The 25,708-nt window shown below is 43.8% G+C and overlaps 2 protein-coding genes across 5 annotated transcripts; one reads left to right on the top strand and one right to left on the bottom strand.

The window, feature by feature from the left end:
- Nucleotides 1–15,808: 15,808 nt before the first annotated feature.
- Nucleotides 15,809–23,167, top strand: kdf1b (keratinocyte differentiation factor 1b). 4 transcript variants are annotated; one of them, XR_002876068.3, is made up of 6 exons: nt 15,809–16,066; nt 17,277–18,179; nt 18,349–18,464; nt 18,608–18,685; nt 21,952–22,078; nt 22,508–23,167. XR_002876068.3 is itself a non-coding variant. In XM_023975177.3 (6 exons), exons 3-6 carry the CDS (start codon nt 17,299–17,301, stop codon nt 22,017–22,019), a joined length of 1,143 nt encoding a protein of 380 aa, XP_023830945.1. In that variant the 5' UTR covers nt 15,846–15,893; nt 16,008–16,066; nt 17,277–17,298; the 3' UTR covers nt 22,020–23,167. The 4 variants fall into 4 exon arrangements, 3 of the variants coding, with proteins under 3 accessions (XP_023830947.1, XP_023830945.1, XP_023830946.1); XM_023975177.3 differs by having other exon boundaries at nt 15,846–15,893; nt 16,008–16,066; nt 21,952–23,167; XM_023975179.3 differs by having other exon boundaries at nt 15,810–16,066; nt 21,955–23,167.
- A 1,156-nt stretch (nt 23,168–24,323) lies between these two features.
- Nucleotides 24,324–25,708, bottom strand: LOC111955099 (nuclear receptor subfamily 0 group B member 2). The gene is made up of 2 exons (XM_023975182.3): nt 24,913–25,708; nt 24,324–24,662 (listed from the first exon to the last, which is right to left on the bottom strand). The coding sequence occupies exons 1-2, from the start codon at nt 25,526–25,528 to the stop codon at nt 24,409–24,411; spliced, it is 870 nt and encodes a 289-aa protein (XP_023830950.1). The 5' UTR covers nt 25,529–25,708; the 3' UTR covers nt 24,324–24,408.

Here is a 25,708-nt window from a genome sequence, read left to right as displayed (position 1 = left end):
CCTTGAATCAACCCCCTTCGGTCTAACGCAGGCTTGTACATATCCTTCCACATAAGCAAATCCATTCTCATCAGCAGACCTCCATCTGAAATGGTATGAAAGAACTACTCCATGGACCAAGAACACCACACCACTTATAAAAATATTATGGTTAATTCCAGTGAATATCACAGCAGCTAAGGAAATGTGGACTTATCCCCACCTGCCATTCACATGAAGGAGCATGCCTTGTTGCTAAGGCTTCTGGCATGGTTCATGATAGCACTGCCATAAGCGTCAGGTGATGTACAGCTGTAAAAAAAACAGGATAAGCCAAAACAAAGGATGCAGAATCACAGTAGGCCTACAAATGTCTGTAACATGACTGTTGCCTGTAGAACCCCATCTAATACAGTACCCATAATGGCCTCTATCAAAAAGCTCTGTTCATTTTTAAAAATACACACCTACCTCTGACCTGCCCTCCCTGGTAGACACCTAAAGGCATCAATTGGAACCCGAGCTTGTTGTCCTGGCCCTACGCATGAAACCAGAGCGGGAACCAGGAAGCTCGAATCCGTCCAAGCACCTGGAGGGGAAGATAATATTAAAATGATCTATATTGGGGCCATCTCCTTAGTAACGCCAATTAAGAAAGTTACTCAAACGGAAGCCACCAAAGTCACCAGCTTGACTACTTTCAACAATGGTGAAGCCCTCACAATGACACTTTCTTAACTCGTTCTCTACGGGCCACCGCGAGAAATAGTCGCTTCTAAAGCCCATTTCCAACCCCCTGTCCCACTTACCCATCACTCTCAATGAAGACAAATCTGGAAACCAGAGTTGCTATCAGGCCAGTGTGGCCACGCAGCTGCTAACAAAAGCCCTGGCCTGGTGTTGGTGAGCGAACCCTGACAGACCCTCAATGTTGATGGATCACCCAGCGAAGTACTGACTCCAGAAACCCGCCTCATAGAGCCACGTCACCTTGGAAAGAGAATGGCAGTAAACAGATATCCAATAATGAACTAATGGAGCCTAACAATACTCCTTATAGTCCAAGCGACCATCTGTTTAGATGGTGAATTGGCCCCTGGCAGCTAAAACATCTATTGCATGTAGTTCAAGAAACAAAGCCCTCTTTCATTATCACTTCACAAGACGCAAACACTTACTCTAACCCATTTAGTTGTAGCGACCAGATTCAGTGACAACACGTTTCTGTGCGCGTCAATCTTCCGTTTTTCAATAACAACTTGCGGTAGACAACAATTAACTAATTAGCACAGTAACCGCCTCTGTCTTTCTGTATGTTAACAAGCAACTGTCACCCTGGAACCATTTCCGTGTGGGAACCTATAAAAACGTTGTAGTAATTGTATATTTTTTGAAAATTGTATCCGCTGTTTATGAAAAAAACCGTACTGCAAGCTGATGCGTTTTAATACGAACACGAGTCGCCTATTAAAAACTACCCCGGCCAGAACAGTTTTTGGCTTGTCAATAGTCACTCAACTAGTGAGCATCACATAATGGATTAAAATAAGGGGTTTGTTAACAGCGCCATGTTTTAGTAGGCAAACTGTATAACGTTGCAGATAGAAATGTCCCCAATAACATTTGTCTGATGTGATTCCGTATTTTGCATGTCAGAGGGACATTTGTGCTACATAGTACATTTATATCTGCCTGCGGCTATGGAACCCTGACCTGTTCACTGGACGTGCTACCTTGCCCAGACCGGCTGTTTTCAACTCTAGACAGCAGGAGCGGTAGAGACACTCTCTGATTTATATCTGAACATTTAATTCACGGGTTTTACCAAGCTTCTGGGAGAGCGCCATTGTATCCTTTTGATTGATTATCTGAATGTTCAACAAAATTGTACCCTGAAAAATGCAGCCCAGGATTTATATACCCACTTGTCATAAGCTTCAATGAGAACTGCAGGGTGTCTTCAGCAGGCACTGTGGCGGTGAAAGGGATCCAGGTCGGCTGGAGAGGAGAGCTGTCCAAACTGTACTTCCTGAAACAGAAAGTACAGACCGGTAAATACACCAATAGGTCAACGCAGGATTCCTATGATCGTCATACAACAGTATAGCCTAAACTCACCTTTCATAATGACACTCAARTGGGATTACAGCACCAGCCATTCGAATAACGCCATCTGGTGTGGTTCTGGGTGTATATCTGAGGAGGTTTGTGTAGATCAATGAGTCTTCGTTCATCTGTGGAGTCACAAAGCAGCATTTAAGAGAAGGTTGTTTCAAGAAGTCAACTACTGAAAACAAATATATATATAAATATATTACCAGGTACTTGGTTCCACAGTCCGAAAGTGCTGCAAATATTCTGTACTCATCTCCGGCTGCTGACGCTGTAGCCCTACAGTGCTCTTGGTCTTGGTACTGTTCAACTCCAAGTCGCAGGTCATCCACGTCGATGAGATTACCGAGTTTAAACAAATCAGCCTTCACGACTATCTCCATGTAGTCTGAATGGCACGTCACAGCGACAGTTTCTACTCGAACTGGCCTTGAAACTGTTTGTTGGAGTGGAGGCTGTTTAAAGCGTGGACGATTGTCAAATTGCGGTGTTCGCCTTGGAAGTTGTTGCCATGTGTCAGTGRTATAAGTATATGACAAAGCAGGAGAGATTAAGAAGTTTTCCACAAGTAAAAACCAAACCAGTTGCTTGAACAATAACCTGAGCGTGTTTGCCATCATGAGTCCCATGCCAACAACTAATGTGACTCTGTAGGTTACAGGACAGCGTGCCTCTGCTATGCTACAATTGATGAAACTGAGGTAGCTTTTAACAACCAACCAGGCTGCACACCTGGGCTGAATTACGCCCTAATTGGGCCTTGCATCTGATTAGTCAAGATCTTTAATTGGCACGCATGTTCAAATCAAATCAAATCACATGTTATTTGTCACATACACATGGTTAGCAGATGTTAATACGAGTGTAGCGAAATGCTTGTGCTTCTGGTTCCGACAGTGCAGTAATATCTAACAAGTAATCTAACAGTTCCCCAACAACTACAACTAATACACACAAATCTCAAAGGGGTGAATGAGAATATGTACATATAAATATAAGGATGAACGATGGCCAAGCGGCATAGGCAAGGTGCAATAGATGGTATAAAATACAGTACATAAATATGATATGAGTAATGTAAGATATGTAAACATTATTAAGTGGCATTGTTTAAAGTGGCTAGTGATACATTACATCAAGATGGCAAGATGCAGTAGATGGTATAGCGTACAGTATATACATATGAGATGAGTAATGTAGGGTATGAAAACATTATATAAAGTGTCATTGTTTAAAGTGGCTCTTGATACATTTAAGTAAGGTAAGGCTCCGTTTTGGGACCACTATTGTTTTCACTATATATTTTACCTCTTGGGGATGTCATTCGAAAACATAATGTTAACTTTCACTGCTATGCGGATGACACACACCTGTACATTTCAATGAAACACGGTGAAGCCCCAAAATTGCCCTCGCTAGAAGCCTGTGTTTCAGACATAAGGAAGTGGATGGCTGCAAACGTTCTACTTTTAAACCCGGACAAAACAGAGATGCTTGTTCTAGGTCCCAAGAAACAAAGAGATCTTCTGTTGAATCTGACAATTAATCTTGATGGTTGTAAAGTCTTCTCAAATAAAACTGTGAAGGACCTCGGCYTTACTCTGGACCCTGATCTCTCTTTTGACGAACATATCAAGACTGTTTCAAGGACAGCTTTTTTCATCTTACGTAACATTGCAAAAAATCTTGAAACTTTCTGTCCAAAAAATGATGCCAGAAAAATTTATCCATGCTTTTGTCACTTCTAGGTAGACTCACTTCAATGCTGTACTTTTCCGGTACCCAGGATAAAGCACTAAATAAAACTTCAGTTAGTGCTAAACACGGCTGCTTAGAATCTGACTAGTAACCAAAACATTTTATCATATTAACTCCAGTGCTAGCCTCTCTACACTGGCTTCCTGTTAAGGCTATGGCTGATTTCAAAGGTTTACTGCTAACCTTACAAAGGCATTACATGGGCTTGCTCCTACCTATCTTTCCGATCACTCACTCACTCACTCTCTCTCTCACTCACTCACTCACTCAACTCACTCACTCACTCACTCACTCACTCACTCACTCACTCCACTCACCTCACTCACGCACTCACACCAACACACACACAACAGACACATAACACACACACACACACCACACACACACACACACACACACACACACACACACACACACACACACACACACACACACAACACACACAAATAAGCCATCAATGACACCTGACTGTCCCCAGTCCCACCTGGTCGTGCTGCTGCTCCAGTTTCAACTGTTCTGCCTGCGGCTATGGAACCCTGACCTGTTCACCGGACGTGCTACCTGTCCCAGACCTGCTGTTTTCAACTCTCTAGAGACATCAGGAGCGGTAGAGATACCGTGAATGATCGGCTATGAAAAGCCAACTGACATTTACTGCTGACCTGTTGCAGGCTCTACAACCACTGTGATTATTATTATCTGACCCTGCTGGTAATCTATGAACATTTGAACATCTTGGCCATGTTCTGTTATAATCTCCACCCGGCACAGCCAGAAGAGGACTGGCCAACCCTCATAGCCTGGTTCCGCTCTAGGTTTCTTCCTGGGTTCCTGCCTTTTCTAGGGAGTTTTTCCTAGCCACCGTGCTTCTACACCTGCATTGCTTGCTGTTTGGGGTTTTAGGCTGGGATTCTGTACAGCACTTTGTGACATCAGCTGATGTAAGAAGGGCTTTATAAATACATTTGATTGAATGTGCAGGGGCACCGGTGTCGAGGTAATTGAGGTAATATGTACATGTAGGTAGAGTTATTAAAGTGACTATGCTAGATAATAACAGAGAGTAGCAGCAGCATCCCAATCTATAACTAGGGTGGCTGGAATCTTTGACAATTTTTAGGGCCTTCCTCTGACACCGCCTGGTATAGAGGTCCTGGATGGCAGGAAGCCTGGGCCGTACGCAGGGGCGTTGCCAGAATTTAAAAAACACTCCCGGGCCCCTAACATAGAAATCAGAATGTTTCAGATTAAAATAACGTACTGAACAATGTGTTATTAAATGTACTAACTATAAGCTTCTGCTGCTCTATACTACAATTGTGCAGATTCTAGTTTCCACCTTCATCCTTTGCCTATATTAACAGTATTGCAAAAAAAATGGGTTCCTAATGTTAACAAAAGCTGTCTATGTCATGAGATTTTCATTATGCTTTATTATAAATAACTACACAATTGGTGACTTGTTTTTTTAATTGTAGTCAGTTTTAATGTAGAATTTACCAATGAGCCATGTTTCAGATTAAATAATTTATTACCAATTCTTATAAACAAGGCTAACCCTTTTCTGCCTCATGCATAATTCCTAAACATATGCCTACATACACAAAATAAAAAGAATCCTGAATTATGTGGACTGCAGGCATACATGTGGTACATACAGAAAACAAGCATCTTTGAAACTGCAACTGTAGTGTCCATGCATTTTGTGGGCATTCCTGACTAAGTTCAACAGGAGATAAACCATAGCAGAAAATACTCTGAAACAGTCTTTTGCCCATCCCCGGGCAGGCTTGGGTAGAACAGGTTTTAAGGCTCCCTTGTTCCCTGTAAACAAAACTCAGAGGTTACACTGCACCAAGAGCCCAGCACCGAGCCTTCTTGTTTATAATGTATTTAAAGTAACATTTTCAAGCTAACTGGTTTTCATTTGAAAGGATGGCAAGACTGTTCAACCTGTCTTGGCACATTGTGGATCTTAGATAGTTCTTTATAAGTTTCAGCTTACTGAAGGCACGTTCACCTCCAGCTACTGTTACAGACATTATACAGAAGATTCGCAGTGCAATATACACCTCTCCAAAAATGCTCTGTAACTGCATCTTGGGGATGGCATTTTGGAGCTCTACATGAGAAAGAACATCTGAAAAAGGGGCACTATACAGTGCCTTGCGAAAGTATTCACCCCCTTGGCATCTTTCCTATTTTGTTGCCTTACAACCTGGAATTAAAATAGGTTATGGGGGGTTTGTATCATTTGATTTACACAACATGCCTACCACTTTGAAGATACAAAATATTTTTGATTGTGAAACAAAACTTCAGCGTGCATAACTATTCACCCCCCCCCCAAAGTCAATTCTTTGTAGATCCACCTATTGCAGCAATTACAGCTGCAAGTCTCTTGGGGTATGTTTCTATAAGCTTGGCACATCTAGCCACGGGTTTTTGCCCATTCTTCAAGGTAAAACTGCTCCAGCTCCTTCAAGATGGATGGGTTCCTGCTGGTGTACAGCAATATTTTAGTCATACCACAGATTCTCAATTGGATTGAGGTCTGGGCTTTGACTAGGCCAATCCAAGACATTTAAATGTTTCCCTTTAAACCACTCGAGTGTTGCTTTAGCAGTATGCTTAGGGTCATTGTCCTGCTGGAAGGTGAACCTCCATCCCAGTCTCAAATCTCTGAAAGTCTGAAACAGGTTTCCCTCAAGAATTTCCCTGTATTTAGCGCCATCCATAATTTCTTCAATTTTGACCAGTTTCAAAGTCCCTGCCGATGAAAAACATCCCCACAGCATGATGCTGCCACCACCATGCTTCACTGTGTTCTCGGGGTGATGAGAGGTGTTGGGTTTGCGCCAGACATAGTGTTTTCCTTGATGGCCAAAAAGCTCAATTTTAGTCTCATCTGACCAGAGTACCTTCTTCCATATGTTTGGGGAGTCTCCCACATGCCTTTTGGCAAACACCAAATGTGTTTGCTTATTTTTTCTTGAGCAACATTTTTTTCCAGGCCACTCTTCCGTAAAGCCCAGCTCTGTGGAGTGTACGGCTTAAAGTGGTCCTATGGACAGATACTCCAATCTCTGCTGTGGAGCTTTGCATCTCCTTCAGGGTTATCTTTGGTCTCTTTGTTGCCTCTCTGATTAATGCCCTCCTTGCCTGGTCCGTGAGTTTTGGTGGGCGGCCCTCTCTTGGCAGGTTTGTTATGGTGCCATATTCTTTAAAAAATGTAATAATGGATTTAATGGTGCTCCGTGGGATGTTCAAAGTTTCTGATATTTTTTTTGAACCCAACCCTGATCTGTACTTCTCCACAACTTTGTCCCTGACCTGTTTGGCGAGCTCCTTGGTCTTCATGGTGCTGCTTGCTTGGTGGTGCCCCTTGCTTAGTGGTGTTGCAGACTCTGTGGCCTTTCAGAACAGGTGTATATATACTGAGATCATGTGACAGGTCATGTGACACTCGGATTGAACACAGGTGGACTTTATTTAATTAATTAGGTGACTTCTGAAGGTAGTCTTATTTAGGGTCTTCATAGCAAAAATCATAGCAAAATACATATGCACGCACCACTTATCCGTTTGTTATTATATATATATTTTTTAAACACGTTATTTCTTTCATTTCACTTCACCAATTTGGACTATTTTGTGTATGTCCATTGCATGAAATTCAAATAAAAATCTATTTAAATGACATGTTGTAATGCAACAAAAAAGGATAAACGCGAATGGGGGGTTGAGTACTTTTGCAAGGCACTGTATATCGTCTTTAAATCTCGCACTTCATTTTCAAATCCATCTGTGAGATCTTTGGAGTACTTGTTTCTCAATTTGTGGCAAGATACACACATTTGGTTTTCAGTCATTTTCCTAAATGTAAGTATTGGTGAAACTCATCGTATATAGCTGCAATCGTGTGGAACCGCATGTCCAAATGACTGATTATACTATCCAGAGCCACATAAAACACTGTGTTGAGAAATCCTGTGTCTGACTTCTGTTCATTTGCTATGTCATCTTCAGTCTCATCAGGGAAATGTTTTCTTTTTTTCTGGCGGTTCCTCTGTTCACTGTGAAACTGAGTAGTTCCACCCATTTCATTTGCCACCATGGAGGCTTCTGCCGGAAGAGCGTCCCATTGATTACGCAGAGCCTGTATTTTTTCCTGTAGTGTCTTAATGTGAGCTGCTTCAGTGTCCAGAGAAATACTTCCTGACTGAAGAATTCTATTCTCAATACACTGTAAAACTTTTACCCAGAAAGTGAGCAGGAAGATTGCCTTGAAAGACATGAATTAGCTTTTCAGACCTTTTGACTCAGATTTGGCTTTGTTTGTCAGGCTGCAGGTAGCAAGAAGCATGTCTAGGGCCTTGATGATAGACGGTAAATGAGTTGCCACTGGTCGGACCGCAGCAATACGTGCACTCCATCGAGTGTCTAAAAGGCGGTTAAGACAGCAGCCAGTCTTTTCCTTGAATGGCCATCGTTCTGGGCTGGCACTGAACAGATTGTAAAGACGATTCACACAGCCAAAATAGGTTGATACTTCTTGGCACGACTGAGCTGCATGTATACCCACAAGATTAAGAGTATGGGAGGCACAAGGTGAGTACGTGGCCAGTGGATTCCTTTACAGTATGTGTGCTTGAACTCCCTTCACTTTCCCTGACATATTTGCACCAGTATCATAGCCTTGACCATGTCAATCTGCTATGTCAATTCCTTGCCCTTCCAATGCACTCAAAATCATTTCAGAAAATTCACTGCCTGTCTAACTAGCAAAGTCTTTAAATTCAAGAAAACGTTCAATTATTTCCCATTCACCTGTTCCCTGAACTTTATCTTTGTATACATATCTCACCAATAATACATTTAGCTCAGTATGGGAAATGTCTGGAGTTGCATCACATATAACCGAGTAATAGATTACATCTTCTCTTTCATCAAGTATTGTTTTCAACACCCTTTGACCACATATTCCTATGCACTCGTTTTGTCTCTCAGGGCTGAGGTAAAGAGTCAGTCGTGCTCCTTTCTTTTTGTCCCTGCCTTTCTGTAAGTGCTCACGTAATAGCGGGTCATAATTTGACAACAGTTCCAGTAAGCCTAGGTATGTCCATTATGCACATCATCAAGATTGAGTGATTTCCCCCAGAATGGCAGATTCCTAGATGCTAAGTACAGTGTCACATCCAAAATCCTTTCAAGAAGTGCTCTGTTTTTATACATTTCTGACTGGATTTGTTTCTGCAGCTGACTGTCTATACCTGTAGCTGTTGTTATGGTATGCTGCAGATTTTTCCATTTCCAGTAACAGCTCTTGTGAGACACCATCCTCATGCTCTGGTAGTTTGTCAAACGTTCTCCGCCATTTCACTGATGATATCTTATAGCTATCCTTACTCCATCCTTACTATTCAGAGAACTGGGTGAAGGTTTACCTTGCTCGTGAGAAAAAAGATCACGTGGAATGCAATATAATAATTCCTTTACATGAATAAGCCAGTCTCTACACCTTTTCTCTTCCGTTTGCTGACATACTGTACTGTAAATAGTTGGGGAATGGCTTGCCTTCTGAGTCTGGGGGCATGATTTTATACAGTTCTGTCTCCTCACCACACCTGTTGGCTAGTCTGCGAACAATAGCTTATCTTTCATGGTCTTGTACTTTCTCTGGCCACAGTGCTGGATCATCTAAAACCTCATCTTCCTCACTTCAAATCTGTCCATACTCTTCCTTTCCCTTATTACTTGCTTGTTCAATCTCTTCTGTCAGTCCTTCACTGGCACTGCTGCTACTCTTTAACTCCTCTTCCTCCTCCCTGCTCTCCTCTGCATCAGAGTCTGTCTGACAGCTTTCTGCTGCGATTCTGCCTACCTGGAGCTCTCTAGGAAGTGAGTAAACAAAGGGAATTGTAGGTTTAATATTCGCTCCTACAAAGGTTATGTCACGCCCTGACCATAGAGAGCCTTTTATTCTCTATGTTGGTTAGGTCGGGGTGTGACTAGGGTGGGTTATCTAGGTTATTATATGTCTATGTTGGCCTGGTATGGTTCTCAATCAGAGGCAGCTGTTTATCGTTGTCTCTGATTGGGGATCATATTTAGGCAGCCTTTTTCCACTGGGTTTGTTTTTGTGGGATCTTGTTTGTTTGTGTGTGGTTGCCTGTGAGCACTGCATTTGACTTCACATTTATTTTTTTTCTGTGTTGTTTTGGTGAGTTTCTTTAATTAAACATGTGGAACTCTACGCACGCTGCACCTTGGTCCGTTAATTCTACAAACGAGCGTAACAGGTTACCCTACTAAAAAAGTGTGTCTAGGTCATCATGTGCCCAACTTTACAATTTAAAAATGGTTTAGTTATGCTGCAGCTGCTACAAAACTACTGTCTCACCTCCAAGGTCCGCTGTTTCAACTTTATGTAGTAGACACACGTTGGGATCTTTGTCTACAGCAGTAGTAGTGGTAGCATCTACAGTAGGTAGGCTACATGTTAGGTTTTAATTTTAGTCTAGCTAGCTAACAAATATCACGCAAATATTGGGGAATACAGTTATAATAATATCTAAACGATCGCTAATTAGCTAGCCATAGCTGGTAGTGGTAGCTCTTTTTATCCTGAATTTAGCTGCGTTTGTCTCTGTTTTCTTTCCTTTTTTGGAAACCCGATATTTGTTTTTGAGGGGGGCATAGTGGTTATCTCTCCTGAATGCTTAGACTACATGCCGGAGCAACTGTCAGAGCAGTTGTATTTTTTTTCTCCTTGTGGAGAATGGACCAAACCATGTGCATTATGGGGAGGTACAAACGGGATGGTTGGGTAGAGATGCCTGATCTGATTATGGTTATACGTTTTAATTTTCATCACAGATTTTTTTTTCAAATTAAAAAGAAATGATTAACAAATAATTTTCTAAACATTTAGGGGCCCCTTGAATCATTCATGTTTGAATCATTCATGTTTTCCCCCCTTTAACAACGCCCTTGGCACTACACTTAGTAGTGCCTTGCGGTCGGAGGCCGAGTAGTTGCCATACCAGGCAGTGATGCAACCAGTCAGGATCCTCTCGATGGTGCAGCTGTAGAACCTTTTGAGGATCTGAGGAACCATGCCAAATCTTTTCAGTCTCCTGAGAAGGGAATAGGTTTTGTCGTGCCCTCTTCACGACTGTCTTGGTGTGCTTGGACCATGTTAGTTTGTTGGTGATGTGGACACGAAGGAACTTGAAACTCTCAACCTGCTCCACTACAGCCCCGTCGATGAGATTGGGGGTGTGCTCGGTCCTCCTTTTCTTGTAGTCCACAATCATCTCCTTTGTCTTGATCACGTTGAGGGAGAGGTTGTTGTCCTGGCACCACACGGTCTGGTCTCTGACCTCCTCCCTATAGGCTGCCGCGTCGTTGTCGGTGATCAGGCATACCACTGTCATTGGCAAACTTAATGATGGGATTGGAGTCGTGCCAGGCCATGCAGTCATGAGTGAACAGGGTGTACAGGAGGGGATATGTTGTTATCTACCCTTACCACCTGGGGGCGGCCTGTCAGGAAGTCCAGGATCCAGTTGCAGAGCTTTGAGGGCACTATGGTGTTGAATGCTGAGCTGTAGCCAATTAATAGCATTCTTACATAGAATGTTTTTGTCCAGGTGGGAAAGGGCAGTGTGGAGTTCAATAGAGATTGCATCATCTGTGGATCTGTTTGGGGTGGTATGCAAAATGGTGTGGGTATAGGGTTTCTGGGATAATGGTGTTGGTGTGAGCCATGACCAGCCTTTCAAAGTACTTCAGGGATACAGACGTGTGTGCTACGGGTCGGTAGTCATTTAGGCAGGGCACCTTAGTGTTCTTGGGCAAAGGGACTATGTGGTCTCCTTGAAACATGTTGGTATTACAGACTCAGACAAGGAGAGGTTGAAAATGTCAGTGAAGACACATGCATGTTGGTCAGCGCATGCTCGGAGCCTGGCCCTGGGCCGGGCCCTGCGGCCTTGTGAATGTTTACCTGTTTAAAGGTCTTACTCACATTGGCTACGGAGAGCGTGATCACAGTCGTCCGGAACAGCTGATGCTTTCATGCATGTTTCAGTGTTACTTGCCTCAAATCGAGCATAGAAGTAATTTAGCTCGTTTGGTAGGCTCGTGCCACGGGGTAGCTCGCGGCTGTGCTTCCCTTTGTAGTCTGTAATAGTTTGCAAAGCCCTGCCACATCTGACGAGCATTGGAGCCGGTGTAGTACGATTCAATCTTAGTCTTGTATTAACGCTTTGCCTGTTTGATGGTTCGTTGGAGGGCATAGCGGGATTTCTTATAAGCTTCCGGGTTAGAGTCCTGCTCCTTGAAAGCGGAAGCTCTACCCTTTAGCTCAGTGCGGATGTTGCCTGTAATCCATGGCTTCTTGTTGGGGTATGTACGTACAGTCACTGTGGGGATGACGTCATCGATGCACTTATTGATGAAGCCAGGGATTGATGTGGTGTACTCCTCAATGCCATCGAAAGAATCCCGGAACATATCTCAGTCTGTAGCTTAGCAAAACAGTCCTGTAGCTTAGCAAAACAGTCCTGTAGCTTAGCATCTGCTTCACCTGACCACTTTTTTTTATTGACCGAGTCACTGGTGTTTCCTGCTTTAGTTTTTGCTTGTAAGCAGGAATCAGGAGGATAGAATTGTGGTCAGATTTGCCAAATGGAGGGCGAGGGAGAGCTTTGTATGCATCTCTGTGATTGGAGTAAAGATGGTCTAGAGTTTTTTCCCCTCTGGTTGCACATTTAACATGGTGGTAGAAATTAGGTCAAACGGATTTAAGTTTCCCTGCATTAAAGTCCCCGGCCACTTGGAGGGCCGCCTCTGGATGAGTGGTTTCCTGTTTGCTTATGAGTGTATATAGTTCATTGAGTGTGGTCTTAATGACAGCATCGGTTTGTGGTGGTAAATAGACATCTACAAAGAATCTAGTTGAAAACTCTCTTGGTAGATAGTGTGGTATACAGCTTATCATGAGAGACTCTACCTCAAGCGAGCAAAACCTCGAGACTTCCTTAGATATCGTGCACCAGCTGTTGTTTACAAATATACATAGACCGCCACCATTTGTCTCACCAGAGGCTGCTATTCTATCTTGCCGATATAGTGTATAATCCGCCAGCTGTATGTTATTCATGTCGTTGTTCAGCCACGACTCGGTGAAACATAAGATTTTACAGTTTTTAATGTCCCGTCGGTAGGATATACATGCTTGTAGTTTGTTCACATTATTATCCAGCGATTGTACGTTGACCAATAGTACCGATGGCAAAGGCAGATTTGCCTTTCGTCGCCGGATCCTTACAAGGCACCCCGATCTCCTTCCACGATATCTGTCTCTTTCTCCTGTGAATGATGGGGATGAGGGCCTCGTCGGGTGTCTGGAGTAAATCCCTCTCATCCGACTCATTAAAGAAAAATTATTTGTCCAGTTCAAGGTGAGTAATCGCTGTTCTGATGTCCAGAAGCTCTTTTTGGTCATAAGAGCTGGTAGCAGCAACATTATGTACAAACAATGCAAAAAAAACGAACAAAATAGCATGGTTAGTTAAGAGCCCATGAAATGGCAGCCATCCCCTCCGGCGCCATTATCACATCTTTATAGTGGAGATGAAATTTATAAATTGTCTGGCTGGGCTGATGAGACAGTGGATTGCACAGTCAGATTGAACAGAGTAAAAAGGCATTTTTACGTCATAGATTTAGCCGGTGGTAATTTGTGGAATAGACACCGGGTGGAATGCGGTTTTAACCAATCAGCATTCAGGATTAGAACCACCAATGGCATAAAATCCTATAAACTCAGCAAGAAAAAGAAACGTCCTCTCACTGTCAACTGCGTTTATTTATTATTATTTTAATTTTTAAAAATTMTACCCCCTTTTCTCCCCCATTTTCGTGGTATCCAATTGCTAGTAATTACTCTCTTGTCTCATTGCTACAACTCCCGTGCGGGCTCGGGAGAGACGAAGGTCGAAAGCCATGCGTCCTCCGAAACACAACCCAACCAAGCCGCACTGCTTCTTAACACAGCGCGCCTCCAACCCGGAAGCCAGCCACACCAATGTGTCGGAGGAAACACCGTGCACCTGGCTCCCTTGGTTAGTGCGCACTGCGCCCGGCCCGCCACAGGAGTCGCTGGTGCGCGATGAGACAAGGATATCCCTACCGGCCAAACCCTCCCTAACCRGGACGACGCTAGGCCAATTGTGCGTCGCCCCACGGACCTCCCGGCCGCGGCCGGCTGCGACAGAGCCTGGGCGCGAACCCAGAGTCTCTGGTGGCGCAGCTAGCGCTGCGATGCAGTGCCCTAGACCACTGCGCCACCCGGGAGGCCAACTGCGTTTATTTTAAGCAAACTTAACGTGTAAATATTTGTATGAACATAACAAGATTCAACAACTGAGACATAAACTGAACAAGTTCCACAGACATGTGACTAACAGAAATTGAATAACGTGTCCCTGAACAAAGGGGGGGGGGGTCAAAATCAAAAGTAACAGTCAGTGTCTGGTGTGGCCAACAGCTGCATTAAGTACTGCAGTGCCTCTCCTCATGGACTGCACCAGATTTACCAGTTCTTGCTGTGAGATGTTACCCCACTCTTCCACCAAGGCACCTGCAAGTTCCAGGACATTTCTGGGGGGAATGACCCTAGCCCTCACCCTCCGATCCAACAGGTCCCAGACGTGCTCAATGGGATTGAGATCCGGGCTCTTCGCTGGCCATGGCAGAACACTGACATTCCTGTCTTGCAGGAAATCACGCACAGAACGGGCAGTATGGCTGGTGGCATTGTCATGCTGGAGGATCATGTCAGGATGAGCCTGCAGGAAGGGTACCACATGAGGCATGCTGCAATGATGAGGGAGGAGGATGTCTTCCCTGTAACGCACAGCGTTGAGATTGCCTGCAATGACAACAAGCTCAGTCCGATGATGCTGTGACACACCGCCCCAGACCATGACGGACCCTCCACCTCCAAATCGATCCCGCTCCAGAGTACAGGCCTCAGTGTAACGCTTATTCCTTCGACGATAAACGCGAATCCGACTATCACCCCTGGTGAGACAAAACCGCGACTCGTCAGTGAAGAGCACTTTTTGCCAGTCCTGTCTGGTCCAGCAACGGTGGGTTTGTGCCCATAGGCGACGTTGTTGCCGGTGATGTCTGGTGAGGACCTGCCTTACAACAGGCCTACAAGTTCAGCCTCTCTCAGCCTATTGCGGATACTCTGAGCATTGATGGAGGGATTGTGCGATCCTGGTGTAACTCAGGCAGTTGTTGTTGCCATCCTGTACCTGTCTCCCAGGTGTGATTTTCAGATGTACCGATCCTGTGCAGGTGTTGTTACGTGTGGTCTGCCACTGCGAGGACGATCAGCTGTCCGTCCTGTCTCCCTGTAGCGCTGTCTTAGGCGTCTCACAGTATGGACATTGCAATTTATTGCCCTGGCCACATCTGCAGCCCTCATGCCTCCTTGCAGCATGCCTAAGGCACGTTCACGCAGATGAGCAGGGACCCTCAGCATTTTTCTTTTGGGGTTTTTCAGAGTCGGTAGAAAGCCTCTTTAGTGTCCTAAGTTTTCATAACTGTGACCTTAATTGCCTACCGTCTGTAAGCTGTTCGTGTCTTAAAGACCGTTCCACAAGTGCATGTTCATTAATTGTTTATGGTTCATTGAACAAGCATGGGAAACAGTGTTTAAACCCTTTTCAATTAAGATCTGTGAAGTTATTTGGATTTTTATGAATTATCTTTGAAAGACAAGGTCCTGAAATTGACGTTTCTTTTTTTGCTGAGTTTACCTATAGGATAGTGAGAATCTGATAAAAATCCCTAATCCTATGGGATTTTTTGACTAGGGATATGAGCAATTCCATTTTTTGTTGACCAAATTCGACATTACTTCGTGGATTTATTTTCGTGGACAGATTTTGGGCGGAGTAAACCATCTTGCTTCGCCTCTTACTCTCTGGTTGAGTTTATGTTTGGTTTACCTTGTCTCGCAGGTAAAAAATAAACTGCTGTAGCAGGAATTTGGGAAACGAAACTATACCGCGTGTGTTTTGTGGGCAATTTAATTTAAGAAGAAAAATATTATACAAATGCTCTAGCTCTTTCAGGAATATAACTTTACGGAAGAAAACTCGGTGGAAAGACCCGCGATCACTCTTCCCATGCCGTGAGTAAAACGTAGCTTAAACGGAAACGCATACTGCAAATTAATAAACCCAGGTGTAACTTTAGCAATACATTACAGATGGAACAAAATACGATACTTGATTGGATATGGATTTTGGAAATGGCACCTTGACAATTATTGTAAGTTATTTTGACAGAAGGCTGTAGGTCGACTGAAAACGTCGTCGTCCAGCTCAACAAGCTGTTTTGCTGCGTGTCAGCAAATTAGAAAACTTTTATTATATGAAGTAGGCCCGGCCGGTTTATCAAACAACTGTTCGGGGGATTGTTTTAATTAATATCAACTCCCTGTAAAGCCTTTTATTTTATTTTATTGACATTCACCGTATGACACATTTGTTTACATTTTGGCCTACTTCAGCAGCCTACATTGAATGAACTGTCACCGTCCTCATGCTGGCTTCCATAATGCCATTATTAATGGCGTGTTGTTTACTTTCTGTGAAAGAAGGTTTTGAACGTATAGGCCAGGGCGTTCTGGAGACCCAGGGCGCCATTTTCTGGCATATCACAGTAATAACACACCTGAATCAAGTTCCCATCTTATCACCAAGCCCTTGGATTTAGGTGAATCAAGTGTGTTAATGTTGGGCTACAACACAAACCGGCACGCCAATAACGCCGAAATTGAACCAAGTTGAAGTTTGTGTGTTTAATCTTGTTGTGGTTCATTGATTTTAAAACAACTAATTTGAGCCCTACATCCTGTAGGCTACATACACACAACATCCACGGAATAGATTGGGTAACTTCACTTGGCACTAAGGGATATGTGATGATTGATATAGTTTCTTGGTTTGGTAGGGGTTGCAGCCTCATGTGACTTATGTTTAAAGTTTGGTTTGCCATGCCAAGGGCCTGGCAGCATACATTTGACATGTCATATAGTCAGGCATTGACCTAATGTCCATGTAGTATTGTTGTTGTCTATTGAGTCACGTCCACTTTACTTTGTCTGAAGCCGCTGATTATTATGACAGGGCTAAGCAATGTTCGTTATAAATGTAACATACATATTTCATACATTAATGTAATGCACTGCCCCCCCCCCCCCCCCCCCCCCCCCCCCCCCCCCCCCCCCCCCCCCCCCCCCCCCCCCCCCCCCCCCCCCCCCCCCCCCCCCCCCCCCCCCCCCCCCCCCCACCCCCCCCCCCCCCCCCCCCCCCACTCCCTTTCCTCTTTTTTCCAAGGCCCTGGCTCTAGTTAACCACCATGCCCAGCAGCAGCACAGGGAGCTCCAGACCCTGGTCCGAGCCAGGGGGCCAGAAAGGCCTTGTCCCTTTGCGACCCAAACATCACCTCTCCCGGGGCAACAGCACCAGCCTGGAGTCCTGCTATGAGGAGCGATGTGTGGACCCGGTGGAGGAGAGGCACCAGGGGCCAAAGGTGACAGACCACAAGGCCAACCGCAGGGACGCGCAGCGCAGGGAGGGAGAGGAGACCATTGGCTTCATCCCCGGATCTAGAGACTCTCCTTCAGGGGGTCAGGGGTGTGGTCCCTGTGCCCACTCCTCCCCAGGAAGCTGTAAGAGCTGGGTGTGCAGTGTGCTGACCTGTGGACTCTACAGGGTGTGTCGGAGCACCATCCTGGCCCCTAGTCCCATTCAGAGCTCCCCACATGACGATCGGGAGAAGGTCAGCCTCCGGGGTCTCCAGGGCCACCTTGGGACCAAAGACTCCCAATCCAGTAAAGAGAGTGGTGGTGGTGGTGACGCGGATTGGTCGGAGGACGTCTACATCAGAGGGGTCAAAGTGCACATTTCCACAATGGAGAAGGAGCTGGTGGTCGTTACCAGGCCTCCGTTACACAATGGAAGAGGTGGAGGAGGAGGGAGACAGTACAGCCCTCCCTCCTACTCCTGGAACGAGGGGGATATGGGTGATCTGAGTGTGGGTGACGTGGACTCTCTGATCACCCAAAAGCTTCTGGAGCTGTACTCTGAGTACCAGATCGAGGAGCTGGCCCACTGCACCTCAGACTCAGTGTTCCTGAAGAAGACCAGTGAAATCAGCCAGCTTATCAGTGACCTGGCCGAAGAGCATCAGCTTGATAAACAGGATGCAGAGTGTCGACTGGTCAAGGGCATCATCAGGTAGCTACCATTCACTGGTAGGGATTAACTGCCTTGATCAAGGGCACAACGTGTTTGTGTGTGTGCACGCGCTAAAGCAGTTGCGTATCGCGACAGCGAATTAATACATTTACTTTGTAAAGTGGACAGTAAAGTTGATATACCATTTTCATCTATTCCATTTTATCAGGATCAGCACTAGGAAGAGCAAGAAGAGACCTCAGTGTAAAAAGTCACAGAGGAGAACCTCCGACAGCGGTAACGAAACCATGAGCAACTATCAAGCATCAACCATCAGCAATAACAGTAAGCAACACCTCTACGGATAAACATTTCCAACAGCTTTTCCCTTATTTTGCATACTTATTGAAGTGATACTTCGTTTGTCATTAATGTATTCCACTGTTAGTTGACTGTCACTCTTTGTTTGTTGTTTTTTTACGTTGAAGATGATTATTGTATCCAGATATCCAAGGAGACAGATTCTGATGTGAATGCTAGGAACATGAGGATCAACAGTGGAGCGGGTAAGAGACTTGACGTGTGTGCTGTGTTATTGTAGTCATCATTAAGCGCTTGTTATGATGGGGTTAGAGTCCTTCAAGACACACTTTTACTGAAACCGCTGTATTTCCCTTGTGTTCATTTAGCAGCAGCGCATTGCCACTGATAAATTGTTGCCACCCACCCCGGAAAATTTGAGAGGATGGAAAAACGCTTTCAGTGTAAACTTAAATAACTATAACCACACAAGGTTTATAGAAAAGATAATTGATGTATATATTTTTAAAGATGCAGTAAGTCTTGTCAGAAGCTAGCAGAATCATTACTTACCAACAGCAGCTGTAAATTCCAATATAACTACATTACCTTTTCAAGTTCAATTTCCTTGCTTTGTGGGTCGGAGTGCAGTATTTATTTAGTTTCATAGCACAAACGTTTGTTAGCACGTTTCTCATACTGGCTTAATGCTTCGAACACACCGACAGCGTCATTTCACAAAATAGTATGCAGCATCATCTGGATATGTGTGCAACGAAAGTTCAACATTCAGCTTCTGCTACTATTTCTGTCAAGCCGTCTACGCGTACAGTTTGACGCCTACCTTCTATAAATCTAACGAATGCACCACACCACGAACGTACCTCAACTGCCTCTGCAACGCAATGCTGCAAGGCAAACGCAGTGATTCATTGGAAATGAATGTAATTCTGGTGTACCAAAATGCAACGACTCTGTGTGTTCGAAGCGTTAGACACATACAGAGCAGCAAGCGCTCTGACATCGCTCGTCCATATGTATATAGTCTTAATTCATTACATTTGTGTGTGGTGTATGTTGTTAGGTATTACTTGTTAGATATTACTGCACTGTCAGAGCTAGACGCACAAGCATTTCGCTACACCCGCAATAACATCTGCTAATCACGTGTATGTGACCAATAAAATTTGATTTGAATTGCAGGGGGGTTGCCTAGCAACATATTCCTCAGAAGGAGTTAACTTCTGCATTGCGCAACAAATTCCCATTATTTGAACAGCTAGCATGACAGCCAAAATTGCTTTGAAAAATGTTTTTCAGCTAAGAGGGAGAAGTATCTAACAAAATAACTACATTATGTAATTGATTTTGTGTGTGAGCATAAGAACACATTATTAGCCATAGCAAAATGTGTAGAATGGCAGACAATTTGCTTGAAAATGGCAAAATGTTGTCTCAGCTCCATGGAAATGTTTCTAGAAGGAAAGTAGCTCCCTTTTTGATACAGAAAAAACCTTGCTTATTGCTAATAACACACCTGCCTGATAATATTGTATGGTGCCAGGCTATGGTAAGAGTCGGTCCTAAAATATTGCTTTACCAATATGTTATTGGGCTCATTTCTGGGAGGGATTATAGATATATGATGTTGGCATCATTTGATTTTCATTATTTTTGGAGTAGCTTGTCCTTATAAAATGTCACAAGAAATTACACTACATGACCAAAAGTATGTGGACACCTGCTCGTCGAACATCTCATTCCCAAATCATGGGCATTGATATGGAGTTGGTCCCCCTTTTGCTGCAATAACAGCCTCCACTCTTCTGGGAAGGCTTTCCACTAGCTGTTGGAATATTGCTGCGGGGACTTGCTTCCACTCATCCACAAGAGCGTTAGTGAGGTCGGGCACTGATGTTGGGCGATTAGGCCTGGCTCGCAGTCGGCGTTCGAATTCATTCCAAAGGTGTTCGATGGGGTTGTGGTCAGGGCTCTGTGCAGGCCAGTCTAGTTCTTCCACACCGATCTCGACAAACCATCTCTGTATGGACCTCGCTATGTGCACAGGGGCATTGTCATGCTGAAACAAAAAAGGGCCTTCCTCAAACTGTTGCCACAAAGTTGGAAGCACAGAATCGTCTAGAATGTTATTGTATGGTGTAGCGTTAAGATGTCCCTTCACTGGAACTAAGGGGCCCGAACCATGAAAAGAGACTCAGACCATTATTCCTACTCCACCAAACTTTACAGTTGGCACTATGCATTAGGTCAGCTAGTGTTCTCCTGGCATCCGCCAAACCCAGATTCATCCGTTGGACTACCAGATGGTGAAGCGTGATTCATCATTCCAGAGAACGCGTTTCCACTGCTCCGGACTCCAATGGCGTGAGCTTTACACCACTACTGCCGGCACTTGGCATTGTGCATGGTGATCTTAGGCTTGTGTGCGGCTGCTCGGCCATGGAAACTCGTTTCATGAGGCTCCCGACGAACAATTATTGTGCTGCCAGGGGCAGTTTGGAACTCAGTGGGGAGTGTTGCAACCGAGGACAGATGATATTTATGAGCTTCAGCAGTCCAGTTCTGTGAGCTTGTGTGGCCTACCACTTTGCGGCTGAGCCATTGTTGCTCCTAGACGTTTCCACTTCACAATAACAGCACTTACAGTTGACCGGGGCAGCTTTAGCAGGGCAGGAATTTCATGAACTGACTTGTTGGAAAGGTGGCATCCTATGACGGTGCCACGTTGAAAGTCACTAAGCTCTTCAGTAAGGCCATTCTACTGCCAGTGTTTGTCTATGGAGATTGCATGGCTGTGTGCTCCATGTTATACACCTGTCAGCAACGAGTGTGACTGAAATAGACCAATTAGACCACTAATTTGAAGGGGTATCCGCATACTTTTTTTGAATATATAGTGTACCTTCTCACAGTCCTACATAAAAATGATCCCGACTGGAGTTCCCCAGTGATTTCCCCCCCTTCCACGACCTTTGCCACCGCTGCACAAAAAAAAAAAATCTAGGAAACACTGAAACCGGTTGGGTTAGTATCTGAGTGAGAGAGATCTAATAGAGGGAATGTTGTGGCATAAATCCAACGTTATCTCTTCCCCTGATAGATACTTCCTTTCCGTGACTTTTTATTGTGAACATCCTATTTATTTAAGCCTATCCCAGAGGTGGATTGGTTGCCTTAAGGTTGTAGCTCCTTGGGCAAGTCAGACTTGTATTGACTTTGTCAGACACAAATAAATAGGTTTTATAAACCAAACGCTGTAATATGAACCTAATTGAATCATGTAGATGACAAGTTGTTCTTGATGATGAAGGTCCTGAACCAATTATGTATATATTATTAAACCTGTGGACTTAACTTCATTTTGCACATAAGTTGATGACAAGGTACTCCTGATGTTTTTTTTGTCATTTGCATTTTATATATGAACTTTGAAGCCAAATTTCATCATTGCGTTGACAATGAAGTTTGTCTGTTCTATTATATATCTCATACCTTTATATTTTGATTTAAGCAGAAAGTTCTGAGCATCAGATCTCTGTGTTTGGCATGCCCCTGCCCTGGACCACGGTCAGAACATGATGACCCATCCTCAACACTCCTGATGCCATGGAGCATCTCACCAGTCCCCAGCTGGAGAGGTTGGGACCCATAGTTACACATGTATTGTATGTTCTATTGAATTCTGTGTTGGGACCTTGAAGGAGCCAGAGAATTGCACTCTGTTAAATTAGGTGGGAGGAGTATTACGCATATGCAAACTACTCCAGAGGCCATGACTTTGAAGACTATACTATGAATCATGTCATCTGTATTTTGAAGGATTATAATGCACTCAGGGTAGTGAATGTATTTTTGATTCTGACATATTGTGTTTGGGGGTTGGTCTGTCTCAGAGAAGTTACTGTAGACTTATCAGACCCTTCCAGCAGCTCCTCCTGTTTTGTTGTCTGTTCTTCACCCTCATATTACTTTAGTGCTGTATGTCCCTTTATTCTTGAATAACAACTAGCTGTGTTAATATGAAACCCCACTCTCCACTGCTGTTTGATCTCTTTCTGCTTTATCAGGTCAACTCCCAACACTGACACAAGAACCAGTTTCAAGGTAGTGTACTCTTATCCAGTGACTTGCAGGGTAAAGTAAACTGACCCAAGAAATATAGATAACCGCACACTTGATTGCTCCACAGTTTTATTGTGCTGTGTTTGGACCTGACGCTCTTAGTCTTCGTAAGGTTTAACCCATGTGAGTAATGCATTGGTTTGGACACCAAGAACCAACCTGGAATTTACTGGAGGCCAAAAACCACTCGGAACGTATGAAGAAAGAACACCTCAAAGACAATGAATGTTGTTATTGGCTTATTGGTGACTGTGAAATACAATTGTAGATGTATCTTTTGATGCCATGGGAATATCGTACTACTATACATAACTTTAATCCTAATATGTTGAGATTGCTTTAAAATTGGTTATGCTTCAAAATCTTTAGCGAGCATGTGGCCCAGCTAATGTTGTAACATGATATCATTGTAGACTCCAATGAGTACATATGTGAAATTAACTTTTATAATGTATGCAGTTCTGTGATTTTATATAACACTTAAAAAAAAGTGACATGCAAATGAAGTTGTGACGGCGTTAATGCCATGCTATTCTTGCACATTTTGTCTAATGTTTTATTGTGGTTGGTATAAAGGATATGAGTTGTTCTCTATGGGGAAAATTCTAACTTCCACTTAAGTCTAATTTTAGTTCTGCACAAGGGGAGACTAAGTGGGTTTATGTGGAATTTAGGATCTGCCACTCTAAGCGTGTGTAAATTAATGACTTACATTGTTAATTTAAAAAAAATATGTCAAACTGTGACTTCCTCACCTTTCATTAGCTCACCAATAGAAGTCAGAGTCCTATGTTTTGTGTGTTGACATTAAGCTCTGTGTATGTCTGGGTCTTCATTKTTTCTAAATAGCCTTTTCCCTTCGCATGGCTGGACGTGAGTCACACAATAACTACACACAATACTCTTCCAGTCTATTTACACCTCAGTTCTATGGAGTTGATGTATCAAAATGGAAGAATGTCTGACAACATGCAGACTGAGAGCCAATGAGGGTGCTGTGAGGTGAAACTTTTAGAATATTGTACATTGAAAAGATCTGACACAATTATTTTTTCTACAATGGAAGGAAAGCATATTTTTGATTCTACTCAATACATTTTTGTCTGAATGTTCTGTAATGCTTTGCCATGTTGAACAGGCCCACATGTAAGACTTAAGCTACACAGACATCTCTGGCAGGTGCACACTGACGGGGTGTTCATTTGTGCCCCCTGGGGATTACTTTTATCTCTGGCAAGGACAAAATAATACAGGCCACCAAATAACTGTAACAAGATGACTGACTACATGTTTGGTTGTTCATGTAAAACAGGTTATTCTGGTTCTGGCCATAGACAGGAAATTGATAAGAGGTAGGCTTACAGGAAATAGATAACTGTTTACATATTGTTGACCTAGTTGGAGTATTAATACATGGCCTAATGCCACATTTTGCCAGTCTCCCTTATGCGTTGAAATGTTCAATCCCAGGTAGTCACTCAAGGGATTTTTGGTACTTTCCATTCCGTACTTCCCTGTACAGTATACAGCACAACATGTTTGTAGTTACATGTAGGAAACCACTAGTAGGAGCCAGAGTACATATGCTAAGAGCCAGTACAATTAGTCCCTGATTTGTCTATCAATGGAAAATACAGTAGCTCTCACTTCATTTATTTTTATCGCACCACTGATAAATTGTCAGATGTATGCCAAAAACAAATGATAGAAGAGTGATTAAATATGTGAGAGAAACAAACATTTTGTTTATAAAACTTTTATTGCTTAGTTGCAATCTTCACATTCATATTTGTCAGTAGAAAATACCCTAAAATATAATTCATACACCATACACACGCACAAACTTTCAGCTATACTCTTGTCTCATAAACAGCATCTCACTTAACAAGTCAAACAGATTCGCCTGACCAATAACAGGTCTGAAGAACAATTCTGTGATGAGTGATTGGCTGACAGCCTGTAGGGCAGAAGTTGATAGTAGGATGCGGCTGAATCGACCCGAGTCTCCTGGGTGAAGGGTCAGGACAACCTCCTGTAGAGCTCTCTGGGCCTCCTGTTGGAGACTGTCGATGAATACAGTGGTGCTCAGTCCTGGGACGTCTGTTAAGAGGAATTGGGGTAAATGGAATGTCAATTCAACTGTATTCCACCATCAGCAGTTTAACACTAATGTGACAGAAGAGTGAAGCTGTATACCATAATTTGTCATGTTAGATGATTAAATAATCATTGATTATGCCATTGATTGCTTCAAATATTTCAATCGAATGAAATTAATAGAATGTCAGGTAGATTTGGAGTTCCACAGTACACCATAGCATGCTGAGGAAAAGTAGAAGAAGAGCTTTACCTGGATTGAACAGCATAGCACCCTTCAGATAGGCATATTCCTTTGGGCTGAGATTCAGAGTCCACAGTCTGTTCAGACAGGATCTGAGTTTATGTATTCCAGCCAGCGTGGGCAGAGACCTCTTCCCCTCATCCTCCTCCTCTTGCTCTTCCTCACTCTGTGGCCCCTGACTGTTAAGGAGAATCCTCCTCAGCATGCTAGCCTGTGGTACATCCATCACCTCGAACACAATCTGTTCTTGGGCCAGGCCCAGAGAGAACAGGGGCACCCAGCAGTCCCTCAGCAGAGATAGCTGATCCTCCACTGGAAGCTGACGGAAGGAGGGTAAACTCTTCATGAAGCGGATGGTTTTGACCAGAACATCAGATGCCACCTGACAGGTTCCCTCAGGGTTCTTCAGACACACTGCTCGTCGCCGCTCGCAATGACAGTTGTGAGGCATTATCATGTTGTAGTCGTACTGGTTCACGTGGTTGTTGTTGATCATGCTGTTGTTGTTGTTGTAGTTACTGTCCGCCCGGCTCAGGATATTGTACAGGATGGTGTGAGGCTGATGTTGTTGCTCCCGGTAACCTGAACAGTGACAGGTGGTCTTCATCTCTTCAAGAGGAAACATGATGAATTTTCCTTTGAGGATCAATAAAGTATCAATCAATCAATAGATGATAAGATGTCCCCAGTGCAGAGGCTTTACAGAGCTATGCTACAGATGTGAGAATAGCCACTTTCTCTCTTTGAAATATTGTCCAGCAGTGTGATCAGCAGCTCTGACTGTCTGACAACTCCAGTAGACTGA

The sequence above is a fragment of the Salvelinus sp. IW2-2015 genome, linkage group LG30 (genome assembly GCF_002910315.2).
Source record: "Salvelinus sp. IW2-2015 linkage group LG30, ASM291031v2, whole genome shotgun sequence".
In the NCBI taxonomy this organism is placed as follows: domain Eukaryota; kingdom Metazoa; phylum Chordata; class Actinopteri; order Salmoniformes; family Salmonidae; genus Salvelinus; species Salvelinus sp. IW2-2015.
The sequence above is the reverse complement of the archived record's forward strand: the minus strand, read 5'-3'. Positions and strand labels throughout refer to the sequence as shown.